This window comes from Pangasianodon hypophthalmus, chromosome 23 (genome assembly GCF_027358585.1).
Source record: "Pangasianodon hypophthalmus isolate fPanHyp1 chromosome 23, fPanHyp1.pri, whole genome shotgun sequence".
Lineage (NCBI taxonomy): Eukaryota > Metazoa > Chordata > Actinopteri > Siluriformes > Pangasiidae > Pangasianodon > Pangasianodon hypophthalmus.
The window spans coordinates 16,738,345-16,759,739 of NC_069732.1; the positions used below are offsets into that span (position 1 = coordinate 16,738,345).

Sequence of the window (21,395 nt, forward strand, 5' to 3'; positions counted from 1 at the left end):
TCTGTGCTTCCGCAAGCACGCGCGTCACCGGCTCCTCGTGACCGCCCCCTCCATTCATGAAAATAACTTTCTGCTGACGTCAGCCAGGCGGGAAACTAGCTAGAGGAGGCCAGAAATAGACGCAGCTGGCAAATTCTTTCACCAGGCTAGCTAAATTAATCTGAGCAGAGTAAAATATCTCAGTTTATTAAATAAATAAATAAATAAAAGAGAGAGAGAGAGAGAGAGGAATGAGATATTTAAAAATCTATAAATTAATTAATTTTTAAAATGTATTTGATCACTTGCATTTTAATGACACCATTTTCTCTCTAAAGTATTTTTTAAAATTAATATTTTGGTCATTTATTGCCTTTAAACTACACTTCTTTTCTAATCAAAGTATTTTTAAAAATTATTTTGGTCATTTATTGCCTTTAAATCACACTCCTTTCCTCTCTAAAGTATTTTTATTAATATTTTGGTCACTTATTGTATTTAAACTACACTTCTTTTCTAATCAAAGTATTTTTTATTAATATTTTTGTCATTTATTGCATTTAAATTACTACTTTTCTCATCAAAGTATTTTTTTTTTTGTTATTATTTTGGTCACTTATTGCGTTTAAACTACAATACTTTTCTCTCTAAAGCATTTTTATTAATATTTTGGTCATGTATTGCCTTTAAATGACAACTTTTCTAATCAAAGTATTTTTTTTTTTTAATTATTTTGGTCACCCATTGCCTTTAAACTACACAACTTTTCTCTCTTTAAAATATTTTGCTCTCCATGCAACCAGCCTGCTGTGAATCATCAAAAGGACAAATAACTAATAATTTCCAATTAGCCTACTCAATCTAATTAACTTTCTAACCTTCCCATGTTGTTATTTTGTATTGCTGAGACACTCAAAGCATCAGCAGCGCCCTCTGTCTGCAGTCACCAGCAGGTGCATATTGGAAATAATTTAGTTCTGCATACCACATTTCAAACAGACTGCACTATAATCTGGAAAGACCAGCTGGCATTAAAAGTTTAACAGACTTTCAATTTTCATGCATTTATACATGAGATACCTTGGAGATGATGAAAATATTACCTTGCAGCACTGTGCTCCTGAATCTCACCAAGTCACATATGCTACAGTTTTTACTTCAGCTGTCTGGCATGTCATGGATAATCTGCTGCGTAAATCAAAGACCCCGTTTAAGCAAATATTGGCTCTAAAGACAATTAACAGCTAGATACTAAATTGCCGTATCATTTCCCTCCAAAGAAACTGCCTAAGTGCGGGCCGTATCCACTGGGCCTACAGGCAGCGTGCCAGCCAAGCTGGCTCATTCTTTTCTTCTGTAGAGCAGCACCGCCACTGAGTGACTCACCACACATGCATTTTTTTCCAAAGAGGCATATGGATCTAATTGCATAGTAGTGCGCTGTGTTCTTTCATGCACGGTATAAAGTCGAGTGCAAGTTGGCCGCACGAGTTGATGAGTAATCATGTTTGCATTCTGGGTGGCTTTTACTGCACAGTGATCGGAAACCATCGCCTTAACCCAGGACAAGGAAAGCTCATTTTACTCTGAAAACAAGTGCTTCATCTCTAACAGGTTTTTAAACATTCCTAAAATGTAAACTGGCTTAAATGATTTAATTCAATGATCAGACTATGCTGATGATCAAACTGTTGTACTAAATCGAGCAGAATTGCCAGAAGGTGTGGTTCAGAAGTTCAGACATCAAATTATATCCACAGCTTCAATAACAGAACTGAACTCTAGCCACAGGGAATAGTAGTTAAAAAAAAAAAAAGTAAATGCATTTTTTTTTATTTAAAAAAAGGAGAGATTCCAATGTTTTGGACATTTTACCTCAAAAACAGTGAATCATAACCTCATGACCACATAGTGGTTTTGGGAGAAAGAGCTTATTTGCAGAATGCTTGAGCAGGTTTATAGACCTCTCTTGTGAGACTAGCGTTATATTTGGAGTCTTGACTAAGCATTCCACTGACTTCATCAAAAAAATATATATATAATATGCCTAATATGAAAAACAGTTTAAATAACAAGCTGGTGTGGCACAGACAGATGGTGAAGCAATCATTTGCCACTTTTAATTATTCTCAGTTATTAAGAGTGTTATACAGGGCTCACCTTAGGACTATTTAAAAAGCATGATCACATATGAGCCACATGCTGCATTTGCTTTTAATATCACTCTTCCCTGAATCAGTCTGTAAGGGAAAAAAAAATACCTGAACCACCGTGCTGTGCTCATAGTAATGTGTGAGTGGAAGGAAAAGTATGAAGTTATTCCAAAACTTGGAACGCTAGATTAAAGCCAAATGCATGTCCTATTCTGTTCGATTTTTCAGTTCAATTCAATTCAATTTTATCTGTATAGTACTTTTAACAATGGACAATTGTAACAAAGCAGCTTTACAGAAATATATAAAGCCAGGATATACATTTTAAATCTATGAATTTATATGAACATATATATGAATTTTTCAAGAAAGAGAAAAATATTTTATACATACAGTGACAATATAGTATAAGTGAAATACACACAGTGCATGCACATCTGTAGCTAAAACCCTGTTTTTGTTTACATCACTGAGGTCAGGTTACAGGCACATGTTGTTTTCAGTATGGCTCTTACTCTGTGTGCTGTTCTCTTCTGGGTGAAAGTTTGTCTGGCAGGCACGAGTAATGTCTGTCTCTACGCCTGACATCATTTTGTAATGTGAGGATTCTTGGGAACCATAGTTCGATTCCTTGCAGTCTCCTTGATGTTCCTTTGTGGGAATATCACCACTTTTATCCCAATTGCTATAAACTGTTACGTATGGGAAATCTATGTGTAATTTTCTTTTGTTCATTTGAAGCTGAAATTTGATCTGATTAGGCTTCATTATGCTTATGCTTAACCCAATGTAATCTGTTTGCTCATAAGGCTCTTATGTCATGTTTTTTCAGTACGAGGTAAATGAGACCCACTGGGAGACTGCTGACTAAGGCTTGGGCAGCAGTTAGAGAGTAGTAAGGTAGTGTTTCTCTGCTCTGGCCTGTTTTCTTACATGGTTTAATGGAGTGGAAATGCATATCCCAAAAGCATATGAGATGAATTTGACAATTGATAGCGTACAATTACAGGTTTGGAGAGGATCTCTAGAAACTTTGGCTCTATAAGAATTAAATAAAGATCTACAGACCACTCAGCTGACATTAGGTACACCTACCTTACCTTGGTTGCTTTTCATGTATATCTAATACCACCATATAACTTGTATGTATGTGTGTGTGGCCAAGTATATTATTTGGGTGATGGACCTTTCTCAGTGACATTGACAAGGTAGTGGCATGGTAGTGTCTGCTGAATTGGTATGTATATATCAGATATAGCAGGAGATTTTAAACACCTCAACATCAATACAGGGTTGAAAACAGTCCACCAATCAAAAATATCCAGTTCACAGCAATCCTGTAGTCTACAGATGAGTTACAGTCAGTAATTATACACCTAAAAATTGCACTAATGTGGTAGATATACCTGATCAAATAGCCAATAAATGTATGGATTCTTGTCATTCAGGAAGAGAAATTCAACCTACCACAGGCACCAATGTTACAGTTGTACACTGCCATCATAGAGTCCATACTCATGTCCTCCATCACGGGCTGGTTTGGCTCTACCACCTCATGGGAGAAAGCCAAGTTCCAGTGCGTCATTCGATCTACAACCTTTATGACAGCAGAGCTGAGAAGTGAGCAGTTAAGACAGTCTCTGACCCCTCTCACCCTGCACACCCATGACTTCAACCGCTTCCTTCAGGGGTGAGATACCAGACCATGGAGAGAGAGAGAAAAAAAAACGTCAAGGCGTCAAGACGTAGAGACAGTTTCTTCCCCCACACTGTAGTCCTGCTCTATAACAGACTGGACAAACTTCATTAACGCAAAGCAACGCACTGCCGAAATACTGCACTGTATCTTCACCAGCTTGTGCAAATTCTTAATACAGTATTCATAATGTTGCACATATAGTTTCATTTACACATCCTGAAAAGTTCAGAAATCAGTTTATTCTTATCTGAACTTTGCAGATTGCACACATTATAGAGTTTTATACACATTCATCTTTTTCATCACATATCTACACTACATGGCAGAAAGTATGTGGACACCTGACCAACACACCCACACATGCTTGCTGAACATCTGGTTCCAAAACCATGGGCATTAATATGGTGTTGGTCTCCTTTGCTCTTCTGGGAAGTCTTTCCACTAGATGTTGGAGCGTGGCTGTGGGGATTTGTGTTCATTCAGCTACAAGAGCATTAGTGAGATCAGGCACTGATGTTGGTGAGGAGGTCTGGGGTGCAGTCGGTGTTCCAGTTCATCCCAAAGGTGTTCAGTGGGGTTGAGGTCAGGGCTCTGTGCAGGACACTCGAGTTCTTCCACTCCAACCTTCACACACCATGTCTTCATGGAGCTCGCTTTGTGCACGGTTGCATTGTCATGCTGGAACAGGTTTGAGTTCCAGTGAAAGGAAATTGCAGTGGTACAGCACACAAAGACATTCTGTACGATTGTGTGCTTCTAACTTTGTGGCAACAGTTTGGGGAAGAACCACATACGAGTGTCATGGTCAAGGAAATTAGCTGGCAAGTTTTCTGCCACAGCTCTTCTGAAGACTGTCACACTTGCTTCTTCTTCTTCTTCTTCTTCTTCTGCAAAACCCAGCAGCCTTCATGATGGTTTTTTTTTTTTTTTTGGTCTGAAAAGTGGTCTGTTATGTATCAATTGCTTTCTTTACTGACATACAAACATTTTTGTGTAATATTAAAATTTTTGTTGGAAAAGTAAGGTTTTAAAATATAAAATGTTTTTGTAGTGACTCGATAATGCAGAAGACATAACATATTTTAATAAACTGTACTTAAAACAATAGAGTGGCTAACACTTTTGCACATTTTATGCCCTAAAATGTTGGTGAAATGGACTCAGAAGCTACTCGGTTAGCATTTTGCTCTAAGTTATCCTTACACAGAATAATAAGTTTATTCAGAATAATAAGTAATATAATATATTTCTAGTGGTGTTTGAATTACTGCTGAAACACAAGAGTGAACTCATTTACTTCATAAATAACGTTCAAAACTGAAAAATTGCAAACATGAACAGTAAAATGTTTGTGTGTGTGTGTTGTTGATTTCCGTTAGCGACATTTTGCTTCCGGTGCACGAGGCGGCGCTGCTGAGCTCGCGCGCCTCTCGGTCACAGCCTTACCGAGAAGAAGAGCATATTAGCATGGAGCAGCGGCAGTGAAAAACAAAAGTGAGTCTTTATAAACATTATAATCATTCCTTTTAAATACAGCCGCCAGTGTGAGCATAATAAACCATTAATGGCTGATACACTTCAGGAAATTCTGCTGTTTATTAAGATAAATTAGCTGACATTTTAATGCTTCCTAGCATTGTTTGCTACTGAGACAGTCCTGTCCGAAAGGATCATGTAAAAATATATATAAATATAATATAAATATACAAATATATATATCTATTGTAGTATTAATCCCATTGCTGGTTAGATACAGTAGTTTTTTTTTAAATATTATTTTGATATTAACTGGTCATCAAGTTCACTAATGTCAGCTTTAGAAGTGACTCTTAATTATATCTGAGCAAAGTTGCATTTTCATGATATCTCTTTATTTACTAAAGAACTTAGTGGTGGAAATTTTTACAACATGACAATGATTACTGAAATACACTATATGGCCAAAAGGATGTGCACCCCAGACCATCACACCCATATGTGGTTCTTTCCCAAGCTGTTTCCACAAAGTTTTAGTATGTCTTTGGATGCTGTAATATTACAGTTTCCCTTCACTGGAACTAAGAGACCCAAACCTGTTCAATGCCCGTGTGCACAAAGCGAGCTCCATGAAGACATGGTGTGAGAAGGAAGAACTTGAGTGTCCTGCACAGAGCCCTGACCTCAACCCCACTGAACACCTTTGGGATGAACTGGAACACTGACTGAACCCCAGACCTCCTCACCAACATCAGCGCCTGATCTCACTAATGCTCTTGTAGCTGAATGAACACAAATCCCCACAGCCACGCTCCAACATCTAGTGGAAAGCCTTCCCAGAAGAGTGGAGCTTATTATAACAGCAATAGAGAGAATAAATCCAGAATGATATGTTCAACAAACACGTATATCTGTGATGATCAGGTGTCCAAGAACTTTTGGTTGTATAGTGTATGAGCTACCAGTTTGGATTGATCTTATTTCAATGTAAACCATCCCAGAGCATTTACATTTACATTTGCTTGATGCGCTTTTTTTTTTGCAAACCAAAGCAACAGGATATAACTGTGCAGTTGAGGTTTAAGGGCCTTGCTCAAGAACGCAACAGTAGTAGCTTGACAATGCTGGGATTTGTTCTCACAACCTTCTGATCAGTAAAACAAAGCCTTAACCAGTGAGTCTCCACTTTCTGCAGAAGTTTAGTAATTGCGCCCTTCTCACAGGTTATATGAACCAATCCAAGACCAATGTGATTAAAAGCAACCAAACAAGTCCACAATCATAACATTTCTCTCTGTACTGTTCCTGTGCTTGGCAGATCACGATTATTGATCAGCGTCTTGCGCCATGAATCGGCCGAAGCCGACCAGCATTAGGCGCCCTAGTGGTGCCAAAACATCAGGTATGTGCTGCAGTTAGTTATGAAAGTACTGAAAGAGACAGTTGGTACAATAATGTATGAGTTTTACATTCTCTTTCTTTGCTGCTTCTTAGGTCACCCTCCTCCAGGAGACTTCATCGCTTTGGGAGCTAAAAGCCAAGCCAGCGAGACCAAAGCAAACCCAGCTCTGCTCAAACCAGCATCCACAGGTTTGCCTCCAGACCGCAAGAGAGAGGCTTCATCATCTCTACCCTCCTCTTCAGGCCTGTCCAACCTGACGAAACGCCCCAAACACCCTCCCAATCCACCCAGTGCACTCTCACGCCTGGCTGAAGTAGCTGCCGTTGACAAAAGAGCAATTTCACCCTCTATCAAAGAGCCATCTGTGGTACCTATTGAAGGTGAGGCAGTATGGGGTTTAGTTAGTGCTAAAGAATTTGAATTTGATTACATTTTTAGTTGTTTGCTCTTGACAGTTGCTACATCTTACATATGCTCTGTTTTTTTAATCATATTGAGGGGTTTATATTTAAAACGTTGAACATTTGGGTTCCTGGATTAGATAATCTTAAGCTCTGTGGTGGTGTTGCAGTTCCCCCAGCTGTATTACTGGACGAGATCGAGGCAGCAGAGGCTGAAGGCAACGACGAGCGTATTGAAGGACTGCTGTGTGGTGCGGCCAAACAGCTGAAGATGAACCGGGCCAAGCCTGACATCACCCTCTACCTCAGCCTCATGTTCCTCGCCAAGATCAAACCCAACGTATTTGCAACTGAAGGAGTCATAGAGGTTGGCACCGTGTGTTTCCATTATTCCTGTTTAGCTTTTCTGTCAATCATCCTGTTCATTTTGTTGTGTGTCCTGGCTTTGTGCAGGCTTTGTGCAGCCTCCTTCGGCGTGATACCTCTATTAACTTTAAGGCTAAGGGGAACAGCCTGGTGTCCGTTCTGGCCTGCAATTTGCTGATGGCTGCGTACGAAGAGGACGAGAACTGGCCTGAGATCTTTGTCAAAGTAAGAAGCTAGTGACGTGCTCGTCCAGTGACCTTAATAATAATTGTGGATGAAGAAATGTTTTATATTTGTGTGTGTGTGTGTGTGTGTGTGTGTTTTTTTTCCCCTCAGGTGTACATTGAGGACTCTCTTGGCGAGAGAATCTGGGTGGATAGCTCACACTGTAAAACATTCGTAGACAACATACAGACTGCATTCAACACTAAGATGCCCCCAAAGACCATGCTGCTGCAGACTGAAACAGGCCGCTCCGGAGGAGATCTGAGCGCAGGTACGCTGTTCACTAGCAACGAAAATCATATGGGCTGTAATATTATGTAACATAATAGACCTTTTAAGAGACTTTTTTTGCCTCTGCTACTGAGTGTCTGTGTGTCTCTTCGTCCGAGATTCTCGTTAGCGAGACATCACAAGAACCAGTGGTTAAATGTTTAAATGTTTCGCAAGAACCAGTGGTTAAATGTAAGATTTATGTGGAATTATCATGGTAACCAGCATATGAACTGATTAGTTGTTTAAATTAAAGCAAACAGGGTCAAGGTTACAGCAAGGTCAAATGTCTGAAATAGCTTTTCTTCATGGTTGAAGTATATTTTAAGGATAGTTCCTTAAAATATACTTCAACCATAGTGAAAAGAAGGTTGATGGTGGAGGGAGTTCAACTTGTTTATCATAAAAAAGAATTCCACACAACACATCTAACCTGCATTAGTGTTACTGATAGATGACTGATAGCATTTACCAGCAATTTCAATAAAAAAAAATCTAAACAGACCTGTTTTTACCTTGTTGTTTCATTTCCCTGAACACTTCGTGCACTATTCATCTGTATTAGTCACGTAGGTTTTTTTTTTTTCCTGTAATCTTATCTATGTGAAAAGTTAATTATTATTCACTGATTTTTTGCATCATTATACAAGTGCAGAAAGGGAAAACTTACAGTATTTGAACTAATGTTATGAAATTAAGGTCCTCTCCTCCACCAGCTGTTATAGAGTGAAGACGCAAAAAATAATGATGGTCTCTGATTAAAGAATGAAATGTAATGTAATGTATAATTAAATGTACAAAGGATCATGTTTGTTTCTCAGGAAACAGTCCTCATCCTTCCACTCCAGATGAGGATGACAATCAAACTGAGCTTCTAATCGCAGAGGAGAAACTTAGTCCTGAGGAGGAAGGACAGGTCATGCCCAGGTACTGAACTATTACAGATGTGTCAACTACGTCCATATGATTCAGTATTGTTGACTGTAGTAGATATGATATTACAGACATGACTCTGTATTGCAGTGCAGCGGGTTTTATGACTGTCTCACATACTCTTAGGTACGACGAGTTGGCAGATAGTGTGGAGGACTATGTGCTGGATGTATTAAGGGACCAGCTGAACCGCAGACAACCCATGGATAACGTGTCGCGGAACCTGCTGCGTCTGCTAACGGCCACGTGCGGCTACAAGGAGGTGCGACTGATGGCCGTGCAGAGGCTGGAGATGTGGCTGCAGAATCCAAAGGCAAGAGAAAAGAGACTCTGGTTCTTGTTTTTGAGAGTCTTTCGGTTTGTCACCAGTTTCAACTACGTTTAGGAAGTAAAGATGTTGTAATGCTATTTACTCTGTGTGGTCACATTACAGCTGACTAGACCAGCGCAGGACCTCCTCATGTCTCTGTGCATGAACTGTAGAACTCACGGAGCTGACGACATGGACGTGATCTCCAACCTCATCAAGATCCGTCTAAAGCCAAAAGTCCTCCTCAATCATTACATGCTGTGTGTCCGGTAAGCCATGCTGTTCCAGTTGTTCACTGTTTTAGGTTCCGCAATTGCAAGATTTCACTGTTTATTGTGTTTGTGATGTTTATGTGGAACTTGGCTGTGTTGCAGGGAGCTCCTGAATGCACACAGAGATAACCTGGGCACCATGATTAAACTTGTGATCTTTAATGAGTTGTCCAATGCCAGAAATCCTAACAACATGCAAGTGCTTCATACGGTCCTGCAGCACAGCCCAGAGCAGGCCCCGAAGGTGAGCCTCGTACACTTTACTAAAGTTAATTCTTTTGTTTTCATCTGTTCGCAGTATGATTGTGCACGACATTCTAGATTTTTTCTTTGGAGTACTGTTTTAAAAAATATCTGGGTTCATCAAAGTGCATCAATAAATAGTTTGTGCTTACATTTATTCATTTAGCAGATGCTTTTAGTGACAGCTGAGAAAATCCAAGCATACGGAGAATAGAAGAAACAAGAAACGTATAATGTGTGTGTGTGTGTGTGTGTGTGTGTGTGTGTGTGTGAGAGAGAGAGAGAGAGAGAGAGAGTGTGTGTGTGTGCCGGTGTGGGAAAATGTCAGATGTTGCTGTGGCAGAATTCTTTAAACAGCCAGAAATGACGCAACATTGGGTTCTGACCCAGAATTCAGGTTTTTCTGCCAGTAGTATACTCTGACATCTCTACTTTTGAAACCATAATTATATTTCGCCATTAGGACATTAGGAAACATTAGGAAATGTTTTTATTTACTTTGTAATCTTATCTATCTCACGTTGGGTAACTCGGTGTGATTTCCTCACACAGTAAATGTCAAGCATTGATCACACTGTTGGATAAATCCATGCTGTAGTGAAACAGACATAAGTCTAATCAATTCAGATTTTAATCAGATTTGTCTGACTGTCAAAATGTCCACAGTGCTCCTGCGGCATCACATTATCATCAAAACAGAAAGAAAAGCACTTCTAGACTCGGCTGGAGTTTTAATCAGCGGTTATTTTGGCACCGACGTAAGAGCGGATAGTGATCTGTTGTGTGAAGAGTGAACTATCTCAATGCAGAAGGTGACATTTACGTAGATGAGACTAGACACACTAACGTTTAAGATCCTGATGATCAGCTCACTTATACATTTTCTATCATAAACATTTCATACTATGATGGAAAATGTGTAGTCAATCTGTCAGTTTGTGATGTCAGCAGAGTTATTAAGAATAATTAATAAGTTTATTATGTCAGGAATAACACACAACACTGCGCTACCACCCCGAAGTGCATTATTTTAGTATAACGACACGATCCGGAGTGTGTTATTCTGCTTATACCACAGCAATTTGCCAGAAATTACAATGTTTAATTTATTAATGAACGACTCGTCACACATTTTAATGGTTTGTGGTTAGATTTAAAGTTGTGGAAAGTCTGAAAGACAAGTTGGTTCCTGTTTTCACTTGCGTTATAGCTGTGATAAACAGTCATTCTCTCATCAGCCTCTCTCTCTGTCTGTGTCTCTCACACACACACACACAAACATAGCGCGGAAAAAACCAGAGGAAACGGAAAGCTGTTCTGAGACTGAGAGTGCTTACAACCCGGACTCCTTCCAATACATGTCTCCTAACAAAAAAAAAAACTTCACACAACACCACATCAGTGATTCTAAATCTGTTTTTTGTTAATCTTAGATTATACGAGTTCCTGTGTATGAGCTGTTACTATAGAAACAATAACACATTAGAACAAGCGCGCTAATATTAACGTTCATGTTACAGCTGTAACTACCTGTGCTGTTATACGGAAATAATGCGCACCTTCTGACCAATCAGATATGAGCATTCAACCCGACTGTGGAATAAATAAATATAATGATTTCTAATTAGTTTCTAATTAGTTTGTGGTCTGCACTTTTTAATATAAACATAGAACGTGATACTTAGATGGGCAGGACTTCTGAATAGCCAGTCAGTCTGTAGGTTATGAATAAAGGCTGGTATGAAGATAAATATGATACCATGCGTAAAGATGGATAACACTATATGACCAAAAGTGGACATCTGACCATCACACTCATATGTGTTTGTTGAACATCCCATTCTGGATTTATTCTCTCTATTGCTGTTATAATAAGCTCCACTCTTCTGGGAAGGCTTTCCACTAGATTTTGGAGCGTCGCTGTGGGGATTTGTGTTCATTCAGCTACAAGAGCATTAGTGAGATCAGGCGCTGATGTTGGTGAGGAGGTCTGGGGTTCAATCTGTGTTCCAGTTCATCCCAAAGGTGTTCAGTGGGGTTGAGGTCAGGGCTCTGTGCAGGACACTCGAGTTCTTCCACTCCAACCTTCACACACCATGTCTTCATGGAGCTCGCTTTGTGCACAGGGGCATTGTCATGCTGGAACAGGTTTGAGCCTCTTAGTTCCAGTGAAGGGAAATTGTAATGCTACAGCATACAAAGACATTCTAGACAACTCTGTGCTTCCAACTTTGTGGTAACAGTTTGGGGAAGAACCGCATAGGGGTGGGAGGGGCAGGTGTCCACAAACTTTTGTCCATATAGTGTATTTGAGTTCAGGAAAGCATGTAGTTTTCACACTTGGAAGAAAATGTTAAGATTTAACCACATGAAGGTTTTTCCCAGACGTTAAGAAAATGTTTAATCAACTCTACTCCCTAACAGATTTGTTGAAACTACTTGGATATTAGTGTGTAATTGTGTTGATTGAATTACCAACAAATATTTTGGATATACAATCACATTCAGTGGCTCACTAGCAGCTCTAAAGCATCCGTTCTCTATCTCATCAACTTTAACGTCTGAGCTATCACTGTCCTATTGATTAGAAACATGACGTGAGTATCATTTTGTGTTGATGTAAAGCTCCACACTTTTCTTTTTCTCCATCCAGTTCCTGGCCATGGTATTCCAGGACCTGCTGACCAACAAGGATGATTACCTGCGGGCATCTCGTGCCCTGCTCAGAGAGATCATCAAGCAGACCAAGCATGAGATCAACTTCCAGTCTTTCTGTCTGGGCCTCATGCAGGAGCGGAAGGAGGCCTCCTATGCTGACATGGAGTTTAAAGTGAGCGTCTTCCACATCGTGGGACTCTCAGATTTCTAGATAAAGAGCATACAGTTTTTAATCCACAAATACGGCTAAAAACCATGGATCTAACATGAATTTAAAGCTAGAACCCACTGAGTAGAAGGGTCTCACTTTGCCTAACGCCCAACTACTGCCTTTCATGAAGTTGTATTAGTATTAGCGTGTTTGAAGTGAAATAAGATTTCAATTTCTTTTTTCTTTCCTTGCACCCAGGAGCGTTTTGTTATCCAGGTGACGGATCTGTTAACAGTCTCCATGATGCTGGGCATCACAGCACAAGTCAAAGAAGCTGGCATTGCATGGGACAAGGGAGAAAAGAAGAGTAAGTGGCCGTTTGTGTTTGTGCTAATTAACTATTTTTTTCTTTGATTATTTTAGGTTTTTTAAACTTCAAATGTAATAAAAAAAAATATTTCTTTCTGGCATTTTAACTAAAATACTACTACAGATGTCTTAAATAGGATTAATTAAATAACAGTTCACTGAATTGACTCCAAAGTCTTAGTTTTCAGTGCCAGGGACTGACTCCCAGCATGGAACACAACCTACACTCAGTGTCCTCTTTATTAGGAGAACCTGTACACCTGCAGTTATGCAGTTATCCAGTCAGCAAGTCATAGCAAGTCTGTTGTGTGTGAAATTCCCAGGAGATCAGCAGTTTCTGAAATACGCAAACCAGCCCATCTGGTACCAACAACCGTGTCACAGTTAAAGTCACAGAGATCACACTTTTTCCCCATTCTGATGTTTGATGTGAACATTAACTGAAGCTCTTGACCTGTATCTGCATGACTTTATGCTGCTGCTACATGATTGACTGATTGGATAACTGCATAACTGAGCAGGTGTACAGGTGTTCCTATTAAAGTGGACGGTGAATGTATATTAAAAATATACACTATATGGCCAAAAGTTTGTGGACACCTGACCATGACACCCATATGTGGTTCTTTCCCAAGCTGTTGCCCCAAAGTTGAAAACACACAATTGTATAGGATTTCTTTGTATGCTGTAGCTTTACAATTTCCCTTTACTGGAATGTTCCAGCATGACAATGCCCCTGTGCACAAAGCGAGCTCCATGAAGACATGGTTTACTGGAACATCGACTGCACCCCAGACCTCCTCACCTGCTGTAATATCAATGCCTGATCTCACTAATGCTCTTGTAGCTGAATGAACACAAATCCCCACAGCCACGCTCCAAAATCTAGTGGAAAGCCTTCCCAGGAGAGTGGAGCTTATTATAACAGCAAAGAGGGACTAAATCTGGAATGAGATGTTCCAGGAGCACATACGAATGTTATGACCAGGTGTCCACAACTTTCAGTCATATAGTGTAAATATATTGTCTATGTTAGAGAAATGAAGCAGTGTAACATTTATCAACCCTGCGAGGTTGAAAAAAAATGGTTAAATTGTTCGAGCTACTTGAGTAACACATCAAAACACAATTTATGTCATGATGCCAACACCAAAGTGTAAAGCGTTCCCAAACTTTGGAGGACTTGGACATACCAAGTTCTCTGTTTGCAAAATTTCTCCACCATTTTCCATTAAATGCTTGTTTGGTCTAAATGAAATAACATACTGAATGCTAAAGTGTGCTTCATAACGTAGACCAACGAATCAATAATGAAATGTAATTAACAAATTTAATTGATTTTGTCTCTTACTTGTTATAGGAATAATCATAATTATTGGAGTGTTCTTGTTATGATGTCTGTTTGCTTTTGTATCAGATCTGGAAGTGCTCAGAGCTTTTCAGAACCAGATTGCTGCCATCCAGAGAGACGCTGTGTGGTGGCTGCACACTGTGGTTCCTTCTATCAGCAAACTGGGACCTAAAGACTACGTGCACTGGTATGGAGAGACTGACGATCACTTGTACCAGTATATAATCTTATACTGTAAACTAGTGAACTTAAATTAGTGTTGATATGGTTGATAAAGTTCATTTATCAGTGATTTAAAAACATATTCATATTGCACATTTTATACCTAGAATGCAGCACATTGTGTTAAAAAAGTACAGTAAAACAGCTGTAATTATTTAAAAGTGTAACTGAAATCAATTATAACATTATTTAAGAAGGAAAAGATAATATTGTTCTAATAATAATGTATTGAAATGAAAGTCTTATTGATTATCTTATACTAGATTGTCTCAATGACCGTGTTCCGTATATTCTCTATATGCTGTAAATAAAGTTTTGGATTGTTGTGTGTGTGTGCACGCGTGTGTGTGTGCGCGCGTGTGTGTGTGTGCGTGTGTGTGTGTGTGCATGATTACTATCCACAGCCTCCACAAAGTGCTGTTCACAGAGCAGCCTGAGACATATTACAAGTGGGATAACTGGCCTCCTGAAAGTGACAGAAAGTAAGACCTCATCATTCTCCTGCACAGGGTTTTTTAGGGTTCAGGATTTATTTATGAAACTGATAGCGTCTCTCTCTAATGCTCGCTCTTCTCTGTTTGGTCAGTTTCTTCCTGCGGCTGTGTTCAGAGGTTCCCTTGCTGGAGGACACGCTGATGCGCATCCTGGTGATTGGCCTGTCTCGAGACCTGCCTTTGGGCCCGGCTGACGCCATGGAGCTGGCTGATCACTTAGTGAAGCGAGCCGCCGGAGTGCAGTCAGACGGTAGCGCTTATCCCTTCATTCATTCTAGCGTATTTTATTTTATTCTGCTGACTTTGAGCGATCTCGAGCTGGCTCTGTGTGTCCGTTTTGTAGATTTGGATGTCTTGCATGTGGAGAGGATTCAGCTCATCGATGCTGTCCTGAATTTGTGTACATACCATCACCCCGAGAACATCCAGCTCCCTACAGGGTAATGGTCTTTATTTACTCCTACTAATAACCAAATTCCAGGTGTAGTGCTGCACCCGACATGCGATCTGCAAAAAGTGTGTGTAAGGGGTATAAGAATATTTGTAGGGGTGTAAAACATGTGCAAAATGAAATAGGAGCAGTTTGGATGTGGGTAAAAATTACAAATAAATAACAACAAAAAAACAGCTGTGGTGTGCGCAAAAACTGAAAGTATGTCTTTGTTTGTTTTACATTCTACGTGATATTTTACTTGTTTGTTTTATCAAGCTCAGAAACACGGTCTGAAAATTACTTTTGGCACAAAGCCCTGTACACATATGTTGCATTTTATGTAACACTGTTTATCTGTTTTGTCCCTGACAAATAAGCAAGCATAATGAGTCAGTGTAGCTGCATGTTTGTGGGCTTGAATCACAGATTTTGCATAATTCAGCTTTTTTTTCTTATATCATTCAGCTTTTGCAGATGTTTGCAGATACCAGACCTCCGTGGAACTGAACCTTATGGGTGCAGGTTTCTCAAATCGGACCCATGGGGGACTCCGGATTAGAAATGAGAAGGGAAAAATGATAAACTGTGCACTTTAGGTTCAGCAAATTATTCTGGATTATTAATGCTTTGATTTGGTTTATGATCATGATCACAGTATAGCAGGAGATCTTTTGTGAGCTGGCTGGTGAAAAAAGAACGAAAAAGAAAGCCTTCACCGTCACGTATATAAGTACATTACAGTGAAATTATTTTTTTCACGTGTCCTAGTTTGTTAGCGAGCTGCAGTCAGAGTGCAGTGTCGTGATACGGCGTCCTGGAGCAGAGACGGATAAAGGCCTTGCTCAGGAGCCCAACAGTGGCAGCTTGGCAGTGCTGGGGCTTGAACTCATGACCATCATGTTGTTTTTAAATGTTGATTTAGTCTGTATTGAAATATTTCAGGTATCAGCCTCCGAATCTGGCCATATCAACGCTTTACTGGAAAGCGTGGCTCCTGCTGCTTGTGGTGGCAGCGTTCAACCCACAGAAAATCGGTGAGGCCTTCAGACTTCTGCAGTTCTCTGACTTTTTAATAACCTTGAAACATTGCTTCATAGACTTCTTTCTTTCTTTCTTTGTAGGTCTGGCAGCTTGGGATGGCTACCCCACTCTGAAAATGCTTATGGAGATGGTCATGACCAAGTAAGAAAATATTTATTTTTCTCTAGGAATGCCAAGTCATTGTTTAATGTTTTTTTAAAAAGAAAAATCAGCCTCTGTTCCTTCTGCTTACTTATTATCTCTGTACAAGTCTACAGTAGAAATGACTTGGCCTGATGCTGCATTCCAGCGTGCTAAGTTTCTATTTAATATTCTGACACTCCAGTCAAGCACTCCAATCCTTGAAACACAAAAAGATGATGTATAAACAAAGAGAATAGCTGATTAGCTGGTATTTGTTCTGTAGCTGTATGAGCATTTTCAAAATCAACAGAGAAGCTTCCTGACATACACAAACCAAAAATCCCTGTGTGCTGTATCACACTGTGATACATCCCTCTATCACGTCCCTGTCTCTTGGTCAGGTCGAAGATGGTGAATTTAATGTTGAGTTTATTCGTTCGAAACTCAACATTTAGTGGTGTTTTGTGTCAGTATTCCTAGGAGTTTGGATTTTTCCATATTCAGAGTTGAAAGTGGAAGACGAGTCCAGGGCAAGCTCAATTCCATGATAGTATAGCAGTTTGTCTTTTCATCTTGATGAAAAGTTTCCACTGGGGGGAAAAAAGGGGTAAATATTTGGAACTGTAAATGCAACATCTAGAGGCATTTAATATATTATTTGTTAATCGTTCGGACTATTTTGCCCTTAGTGATACCAAAAAAAATCAAATTGTTCATCATTTTCCTGCCAGCGCTGTCTTTAAATGGGACACATCACAAGCTCAGCAGTTTGTTTTAAAATATTTAAAGGCATATCATAATCAAAATGTTTAGCAATATAAATGTAGTCTGCTTTTTTTGGTCCGTATAAGGCAAACTTAATAACATTTTCATTACAGTAGTCATAATGAAAACACCACAAGCTATGAAACTCAATAATAAACTCTCTCACGCTACATTCAGCAACTACTCCTATCCACCATGCACGGTGGCTGATGAGGAGACAAAGACGGAGATGATTAGCCGCGAGCTACAGATCTCTCAGAAGGAGCGTCAGGAGATCCTGGCCTTCGAGAGCCACCTGGCAGCTGCGTCCACCAAGCAGACCATCACAGAGAGCAACAGCCTGCTGCTGTCCCAGCTCACCAGCCTGGAGCCAAAGTAGGTGTCCAGCATGTACATGATTTTATAGTAGATATGATCAGTTAGGAAGATATCATTTCATTTACAGTTGAGTTCTAATAAAGGACTTGATTGCGATAGTTGTCATTGTCTATCTCTGTACTCAACGTCGTACGTGTATGTGTCTGCGTGTACATCATGTCAGGGGTCCACCACGCAGACCACCACCACACATCCAGGAACAGCTGAAGAGTCTGAACCAGTCACTGCGCTTGGGACATCTCCTGTGCCGCAGCCGCAACCCAGACTTCCTACTCAACATCATCCAGAGACAGGTGAACCCTCGTGATGAGCAAGTTTAAATGCAGAAGTGATATCAGTATTCATTTCTAATTAGGATGAGACTTAAAAAATTATCTAGGGGGATGCAACTCTCTTCTGTCATCTGTAGTAGATAGTTATGAAAGCATGTTGGAATTCTCTGTGAATAAATAGGAGAAAATTGAGCAAAAATCAGATTTAAAAAATATCTATTCTGAATTTCACGTGACTGTGTAATTGCTGCCACTTTGAAGACTGACTAGGAGACTGACTACATCAGTGTTATTGTGTCTGTGCTTCATTAAGAGCATTCTTTTTTTTATTTATCCTGAAAACTGACTGAACTAATATACTTGACTTCATACAGTCCATCTTCAGCAAGCAGCAGTGCAGCGGATCCTCCATGTCATGTTATTTCGCTAACTATTTTACTATGAAGTAAAACTATCTCTGCAGCAAATATCACCTTACCCTCCCTCTAATGACAAACAGATCTCTCTCTTCCTGATCAATCATCCTTTACTCCCGAAAACACTAAGATAAACAAGAATGTTGGTTAATCTGTACAGTACTCCTCACTTCGCTCCTCTGTTGTCAAGCCTGAATGAATCCCTGCTGTTTTCCTTTGTTTTTCCAGGCATCTTCCCAGTCCATGCCGTGGCTGGCCGACCTGGTGCAGTCCAGTGAGGGGTCGTTGGACGTGCTGCCTGTTCAATGCCTGTGTGAATTCCTCCTCCATGATGCAGCTGACGAAACTCCATCTGCTGACGATGAAGAAGAAGGAGAGAGCAAAGAGCAGAAAGCGAAGAAAAGACAGGTGCTGTATCCTGTACTCTTCTTACTTAATCCTAACTTTAAATAGAAGCTGTTAGTGTCAGTTAGCATTAATGAGGTCATGCTAACCAGTACCACTGCATTTAGTTTATTGTTAGCTAAATTAGTTTTTAGGTCACTCAGGGCTTAGAAAGGATTTATTTTTCATTTTGGTCTATTCTGAACAGAAACAATATTTTTTCGTTCCTGTCCCAATGTTCAACACCCCCCTCTTTATTTAAAAATTGGTTAGAACAAAATAGAATAATGGTTAATAACATATGATAGGTTACTATACTTATAGGAAGCCTAGGATATAAATAAAACCAAACACTGCATTTACCAAGAAACCTGTGTATTTATTTTCAGAGCATCCCTCTATTTCGCAGTGTGATTTTTTTTTTCCTTGCTTGCAGTATCTTAAAAAAAAATAGAAAAATAGTTTCTCTGCAGATTTTTCTTCAAATCTTCAAAAAAGACCATAGCCAGGTGTTCCCCCTGAAAGTTTCTATTCCCTGGTGTCAGGTGTTTTTTAAAAATAATGCTGCTCTACCTGTACAGAGGCAGCAGAAGCAGAGACAACTCCTAGGCCGGCTACAGGATCTGCTACTAGGGTCTAAGGCAGATGAGCATACGACCTGCGAGGTGCTGGACTACTTCCTGCGCCGACTCAGCTCCTCTCAGGTGGCATCCAGAGTGCTTGCCATGAAGGTAGTGTATAAAGGAACCCAAACGCAGGCATGTACAGTCAACGCCAGAATTATGGAAATAGTCAAAATGTTAAAAAGTAAAAACACTTGTTTTAAAATGACTGACATCCTCACAGTGAATATTTGGTTCTCATCTGTGGAGAATATCAGCACTAAACTAGTTCCTGTAAGTGCTGGTGCTCTAACAAAGAGAGATCACTCTAACAAAGATCTTCTCCTGCGCATTTGAATGAAGGGTGCCAATAATTCTGGTGTTGGCTGTATATCCCTATGAAACTCTCTATGAAGTTTACTGAGTATTAAAATAATGCATATTAATTTGTCCTAGTCTGCAACTGTTTTGTCTCTTAAGCAAGCTGTTGTTTTTTCTTAATAAACACAGTAGTGACTTGCATCATACACTGTTAGATGAGGGAGAACCTGCTGATAAATATTGGACCCCTACAGTGCTTGAAAAATTGAAAAAAAATTATAATTTTTTGTGTACTTTAACATAGATGAGTGCTGTAATTTAGCGGTTAATGTGCTTATGTTGCTTAAGTATAGCGTCAGTGCTGTAATTGCTAATTTGTGATTCTGGTACCCGGGCTGGCAGGGTCTGTCTCTGGTGCTGTCTGAGGGAGGGATTAAGGATGGAGAGGAGCGGGACCAGCTGATGGAAGACGACTCCAGGGATGCGGAGCTGCTTCCTACGTATCAGTGGCTCCTGCAGGACCTGCCCAAGCTGCCGTTGTTTGACAGCGTGAGGGGCATGACGGCCAACGCCCTGCAGCAGGTCCGTCTGCACTCTGGTTTATAACAGTTATCATTACCATATACGTGTTATCAGGATAAGCTTTGCTGAAATAGACCAGATTAGGCTTAAGTAATGCGAGTGCTTTAAACTCGAAAATGCAGAATAATCTGTTGTGTGTAGTGCATTGGTCAGCATTTCTGTTTGTCTAGTTCGCACGTGTGTAGAAATGCTGACGTACGTGTCTTTTCCAAAGGCCATTCACATGGAGACTGATCCTCAGACCATAAGTGCCTATCTGATTTACCTCTCCCAGCATGCACCAGTGGGGGAGCAGGGCCTGCACAATGATCTAGCGCTGGTGAGATTTCATTTTATCATAAGTGCTGTGGAATTTACTTACTGGTTGATGATTAAGGCACATGTGATACGTGTTTTTGTGTATGTATGTGGTGTTTGTCCATGTGTGTGTGTGTGTGTGTGTCAGGATGTAGCCCGGCTGATTGTGGAGCGCTCCACCATCATGAACAGTCTGTTCTCAAAGCACTCGTGCAGGCCGGAGTCAGACGCCACGCTCACTGCCCTCATATCCATCTTCTCCACCTACATTTGTCGTATGAGGAAGACCAAGGAAGGAGAGGATCTTTACAGCTGGGTCAGCACACTGAAGCCCAAACTAGTCATGCACTCCTCTGGAAATAGCACTTTAGTCCTTTTTGTCTTATGTTATTTGCGCTGACTAATTTCTTCATGTTGGTTTTAACAGTCCGAGTCTCAGGATCAGGTGTTTCTGCGCTGGACGACAGGAGAAACGGCTACAATGCACATTCTGGTGGTCCATGCCATGGTCATTCTGCTCACGCTAGGACCACCCAAAGGTACGCTACTTCTCCCTGCCTCATTTCCCTCTGAAAATTGGTGGATCGAAATATCCATTTGTCATTTCTACATTTTTACCCATATGACTTGTTCAAAACAGTTTAGGTGTACATTTAAACCATGTTGTTAAAAAAAAAATTAATGTCTTATGTAGCTGAAGCAGATGTATCTAAAGCAACTGTTTTTCCCCCATGAACCCCCCCATCCTAGTTTTTTTCATAACCCGCCCCTTTTTAGTTGTTCTTAGTGAAAATTTCAGCTTTTTTT

General features: G+C 40.1%; 1 protein-coding gene across 2 annotated transcripts in view; it reads left to right on the forward strand.

Annotated features, from left to right (window-relative positions):
- The first annotated feature begins 5,212 nt into the window (after nucleotides 1-5,212).
- The window catches only part of ints1 (integrator complex subunit 1), a 35,559-nt gene continuing 19,376 nt past the window's right edge, over nucleotides 5,213-21,395 (forward strand). For both annotated transcript variants that reach the window (XM_034298598.2, XM_034298599.2), the window contains exons 1-26: nucleotides 5,213-5,325; nucleotides 6,626-6,709; nucleotides 6,802-7,089; nucleotides 7,281-7,477; nucleotides 7,564-7,701; nucleotides 7,813-7,972; nucleotides 8,793-8,898; nucleotides 9,031-9,217; nucleotides 9,338-9,483; nucleotides 9,589-9,730; nucleotides 12,383-12,559; nucleotides 12,797-12,905; nucleotides 14,325-14,445; nucleotides 14,885-14,962; nucleotides 15,067-15,224; nucleotides 15,318-15,414; nucleotides 16,350-16,441; nucleotides 16,529-16,589; nucleotides 17,514-17,711; nucleotides 17,878-18,007; nucleotides 18,631-18,810; nucleotides 19,368-19,517; nucleotides 20,112-20,291; nucleotides 20,506-20,610; nucleotides 20,737-20,904; nucleotides 21,016-21,127. In XM_034298598.2, the coding sequence (XP_034154489.2) occupies nucleotides 6,655-6,709; nucleotides 6,802-7,089; nucleotides 7,281-7,477; nucleotides 7,564-7,701; nucleotides 7,813-7,972; nucleotides 8,793-8,898; nucleotides 9,031-9,217; nucleotides 9,338-9,483; nucleotides 9,589-9,730; nucleotides 12,383-12,559; nucleotides 12,797-12,905; nucleotides 14,325-14,445; nucleotides 14,885-14,962; nucleotides 15,067-15,224; nucleotides 15,318-15,414; nucleotides 16,350-16,441; nucleotides 16,529-16,589; nucleotides 17,514-17,711; nucleotides 17,878-18,007; nucleotides 18,631-18,810; nucleotides 19,368-19,517; nucleotides 20,112-20,291; nucleotides 20,506-20,610; nucleotides 20,737-20,904; nucleotides 21,016-21,127 (3,535 nt within the window). In that variant the 5' untranslated portion in view covers nucleotides 5,213-5,325; nucleotides 6,626-6,654. The remainder of the gene's footprint in view (nucleotides 5,326-6,625; nucleotides 6,710-6,801; nucleotides 7,090-7,280; nucleotides 7,478-7,563; nucleotides 7,702-7,812; nucleotides 7,973-8,792; nucleotides 8,899-9,030; nucleotides 9,218-9,337; nucleotides 9,484-9,588; nucleotides 9,731-12,382; nucleotides 12,560-12,796; nucleotides 12,906-14,324; nucleotides 14,446-14,884; nucleotides 14,963-15,066; nucleotides 15,225-15,317; nucleotides 15,415-16,349; nucleotides 16,442-16,528; nucleotides 16,590-17,513; nucleotides 17,712-17,877; nucleotides 18,008-18,630; nucleotides 18,811-19,367; nucleotides 19,518-20,111; nucleotides 20,292-20,505; nucleotides 20,611-20,736; nucleotides 20,905-21,015; nucleotides 21,128-21,395) is intronic.